The sequence below is a fragment of the Cystoisospora suis genome (assembly GCF_002600585.1).
Source record: "Cystoisospora suis strain Wien I chromosome Unknown contig_3915, whole genome shotgun sequence".
NCBI classification, from domain to species: domain Eukaryota; phylum Apicomplexa; class Conoidasida; order Eucoccidiorida; family Sarcocystidae; genus Cystoisospora; species Cystoisospora suis.
In genome coordinates, this window is record NW_027156710.1 from 1 (window position 1) to 4,596 (window position 4,596).

At 50.1% G+C, this 4,596-nt stretch overlaps 1 protein-coding gene across 1 annotated transcript, besides 1 other annotated feature; it reads left to right on the forward strand.

Moving 5' to 3' along the window:
- Nucleotides 1-61: 61 nt before the first annotated feature.
- On the forward strand, nt 62-559 carry CSUI_007409 (uncharacterized protein). Its single transcript, XM_068067555.1, has one exon. The coding sequence runs from the start codon at nt 380-382 to the stop codon at nt 476-478; it is 99 nt and encodes a 32-aa protein (XP_067920468.1). The 5' UTR covers nt 62-379; the 3' UTR covers nt 479-559.
- A 69-nt stretch (nt 560-628) lies between these two features.
- Nucleotides 629-709: a sequence feature (Short protein (CSUI_007410, PHJ18763.1) was converted to a misc_feature.).
- Between the last annotated feature and the right edge of the window lie 3,887 nt (nt 710-4,596).

Genomic DNA, 4,596 nt, shown 5'->3' on the forward strand with positions numbered 1-4,596 from the left:
ACATGCCTCAGCGACGGGTGACATCGTCCCCGTCGCTGAGGCATGTCTTGAGAGGGGGGCCCACAAGTTGTTGATAAAGATGTCTAACTTTCTTTGGGCGGTCAGGGTGTAGCACTCTGCCGAGACTCGATTGAAGGTCTTGAGGTAGTCGGTAACTGATCCGGTCCGCTTTACTCTCTTAAGTTCTTTCTCTGCATTCAAAAGTCCCGTCGGAATAAAGTGTTCCAAGACTCGTTGCTTCAACTCCGCCCAGGTCCGTGGTCTAGTACTTTGGTCGAGGGAGTGGAAAAACCATTGCATCATTTCTGGTCCAAATATCGCCAACGCCGTGCGGAGTTCTTTTCCAGGTGCCACCTCTGCCGCCTCCAAGTAATACTCCATGTGCGTGACCCAGGCCATCGGCCTTTCTCTGTTGAATCTCGGGGGTGGTAGCAGCTGTGCTCCAGCGATTTCAATAGGCATGTCTCCTCCCGGGTAGAGCGCCCGTATTGTCCCAAAGGACGGTGTCACCCGTCGCTGAGGCATGTCTTCGTCCCCGTCATCGAATATTCCATCCTGGGAGGTGCTCTTGTAGCCAGGATGCTAACACACAACGAGGTGGCGTGCAACGTCTTTTTGGCGGCGAGACCAACCGTCCTTCCCACACCTTTCGTCGCCGACGAATAGACGGATTAACCGTGCCCATAGTGCGGCTGTAAGCCTTAGGTGAACTGGCTCGTTGGTCGGAAGACCCCGTCCGTGGATTTACTCGTCCCAGCCGGTACTGCCAGAGTGTCATAGGTCGAGGTTCTCATTTACCGTGGTCTCGTTTCTTTGGGATGAATTGGTTCACAACAAAAGGGGGCAAACCTATTTCAGAGGTACCATAGAGCAACGTGGAACGTGTGGCCGTCAAACCTGTGTTGTTAGATCACAAATCGAAATCAGCTAGTTTATCGAACCAGTGTCCTAATCGGGTCGTAACGTTCTTTTGTTTAAGTATTCGCCCCAGGGAAGCATGATCTGTGTCTACCGTAACTAACTTTGTTCCTATAAACGATTTCCACTTTAACAAGGCATGGGCTCTAGCCAGCAACTCTAACTCGTACGCTGGCAGCGATCTCTTTCGAACTGAGAGCTTTCTAGCTTTGAAAGCTACCGGCGCGCCTTCTTGCTGTAGCACGGCCCCTACAGCGTATTTGGATGCGTCTGTCTTAACAATAACCGGCTTATCTGGATCAAACATCTTCAACACTGTTGCACGGACTAACGCTTCTTTGAGTGCTTGTACCGCCTTTGAATGCTCTTGGCGCCAGACCATATCCGTGTCGCCTCGCAACAGTTGGTGCAGGTGATGGGCGTGTTCGTTGAAGTTCGGTATCATGCGACGGGAGTAGCCCACTAGTCCCAGAAATCCTCGGACCTGTCTTCGGTTTGCCAGGAGTTCCGGCCATCTTCGTATCGTTTCCACTGCGGAGGGGTCCGCTGACACCACTGCTTGAAATACGGAATCCCAAGTACCGCACTTCTTGTTGGCAGAATTCGCACTTCGACCGTTTTACGTATAGGCGCTCCTTCCGCAACTTGGTGAGGACTCGCCGCAAGTGTTGAAGGTGCATCTCTCGTGTCTCAGAATAAATCAGAACGTCATCAAGATACACGGTGAGGAAGTCATCGAGTTCTGCGATGGAGATGTTCTGCATGAGCTTCTGGAACGTTGCCGGGGCTCCAGCCAGGCCAAACGGCATTACGGCGAACTGGTAGGTCCCATAACGTGTGCGAAAAGCTGTTTTCCACTGATCGTCTGTAGCTACCTGTACTTGATAGTATCCTGAACAAAGGTCTAGCTTTGAAAAGCACTTCGCCTTTCCCAGGCGGTTGATCAGATCCTGGGTTCGAGGAATCGGGTACTCTTCTCTAATAGTGAGTCCAAAGGGGGAATTGGCACCTGTGTTCTTAGATCACAAGTGCCAATTCCCCCTTTGGTCCGGGTGTGGAGCCCGGCGGAAGGGGTGAAACGTAATACGCCAAGGGAGAGCGAGAAGATAGAAGAAGGAAAAAAAAATCGGCCTCGTTTTCCACGGTAATCATATTTGCCCAGTTTTCTGTTCAACGGTTAATAAGGCTGGTGAGAGGAGAGGGGGAAGTCCTCGAGCGTGTTGAGGAGAGGGGGAGGTCTTCGAGCGTGTCAGTGTCTTCAGATATTTTTTTTGGTGCATTATGACAGCGTTGGTATGTTTCCTCGGATGGGCTGGGCACAGCATCTATCTACGGCTACCTCCACTGATACTCATAAGCAACAGTACGTCTTCCGTTCTCAGCAGGTCCTCACCCCGGTCAACATCTTAAAAGGTAGCAGTCTTGCTTTGCTACCTGAGCTCAATTCATCGCTGCAGACAGCAGCGATACACCGTCCTACACACGCACGCCAAAGAACTACTTTCAAATACTTCAATCTTCTCTTCATCTCTGGGCTCGACTCCTTCACATTCGCTACGTATGTCAGTCCCTGGACTACTCTGTAAAATAATGCTAGTCTCGGGAACTACGCTCACGGGGAGGTGGAAAGATATGCCTGGGAGTTTACTAGCTTCTCTCGATTCTGATACTTGTACCGGCACAGTGTCTCCAGTGGGTTCTGTCTCCGACTTCCGGATCCTTATAGTACTCTGCTCTATTACAGAGCGATTTCACACGCATATAAACAAACCTTAATCAGGCTTCTTGTCAGGCAGAAGAGTCAAGGTGAGTTCCTTCGGTGCTGTTTCCACCTGCATTTGTCCGGCGAAGCCAAGGCCACAAAATGCGTTTGTACAGTAAAAGGTTGAAAGTGCGCTATCGAATAAAAGTGTGCCGCATGGGCTTGACGGAATCTTTAACAGACCTCTTACAGTCACGGGACGGTCCGTCGGGGTCTTGCAGCTAATCAAGCATATGCTGTTAACCCACTGGATCGCAGCCAAGCTACCCCATCTCCACTTCGTACAGACTGACTCTCTGGGTTCTTGTGCTCTCTCTTGTTGCCCTACCCGCTCCGCTCTGTGGTCCTGTGTATTGTTCCGAGGGGCACAGGTAGCATGACTCTCAAGACGAAAAGACAGTCCGAGATATTAGCTGATTAGTAGAACTCAGAAATGTTAGTGCTTTCCAGATCCACCTTTTTTCTCCAGGCTCTCCTGGCCGCCCACGACGGACTTGAAGAGCTTCTCTACTACACCAATAAGGCAGCATTCCCTTGTTACTACTATAAGAATCCCGAGGCAATATTTTGTCACTAAGGCACGAAGTGTGTATGACTTTCCCTTCAGTCTGATCTAAAGGTTTCTTCTTTTTCTTTTCGAGGTGACGCTGCTGAGCGCCGTATTCCAAAGGATCCACGAGTCTGGCGCACGGTAGGCGCTTAGAACAACCAGAGACCGTCCTCGCGGCCTTGACATCGCGTGAACAACTGCTTTGTCTATCAGCGTCAGTTCGATCGAACAGAGATAGAGAAGTGTGTTTCCATGCAAAGTGACATTTGCGAGAGATATATGGAGTACTGGCCAGCATACGTGACACGAATGTCTGGAAGAGCGGATAAGACTATAAGTTAGGCAGGTGTCTAAATTTCCGTCTATGCACCATACTAGCACGTGAATGAAGGAAGTGAGCTCAATCACACTGGTTCATTCCCTTGTCCTCTTTTCAGATAGTTCTTAGAAGAACCTATTTACCTGCATGTACTTAGTATGAATACGACACTTTAGAACTTTTTGTAAATGGAAACAATGAATATGTCGCGTGCATCTGAGCGAGTGACAAACATGGTACACACATAGCCTCTACGTTTGTCTGAAATTCTACATTCACAAGAAGTTTTAAAGTATTGCGTTCATACTATGTACATACAGGTAAATACGTACTTGAAGGATAGGGAATAACCTGTCCAAGCTTCCGGCGATCTGCAGGTGGATGGAGGGCGTGATACACTCTTGGGGACAGCCTCTTCGTTCAGCTCGAAACACTCTGCTTCCCTCGCTGAGCTGCTTTGATTCCACTCTCTCGACGAAGCGGAAACTAGGCGATAGAAACCGCCAGACGGCGGAGCTGAGGAACTCCGAGAGGAGCAGCAGGCACTAAACCCGTGTGGTGAGCTCCCGAGTTACTCAGACAGGCTAACACCCATTGCGAATAGGAGCTTCCACAACCGAATCAAAGGCTTGCAGCTGGTAGCGTAGTGCGTCTCCGCTCAATTTTGGTCTGGTCACTTAGAGATTCGGAAACAACATCGTGGTCCGTGGATTTCCCGGGGACAACGTGCTCGGCTTTGATAGATGGATAGATCTAACAGTATTTGCGCCACGCACTAGCTTTCATAACGTGGTTCATGCTGCCTGCCATTCTGTAGAATCCTGGAGGTCTGGGACAGTGGATAGCTGCCCCAACAGCGCGCACCATGAGAGATACATTGGCATCTATCGCAGTGCTCGCTACATTGTGCTGTCTCTCACGTAAGCCCTGCGTTCTGCCGATAGCTAGAAGTGCGGTAAAAAACGCCCGCAGGTGGGATCAATTGCACGAGCACACTCTCCGCCAGTAGAAAAAAGTTCGACAAGGCCCGTCGATAAAAAGTCGTCC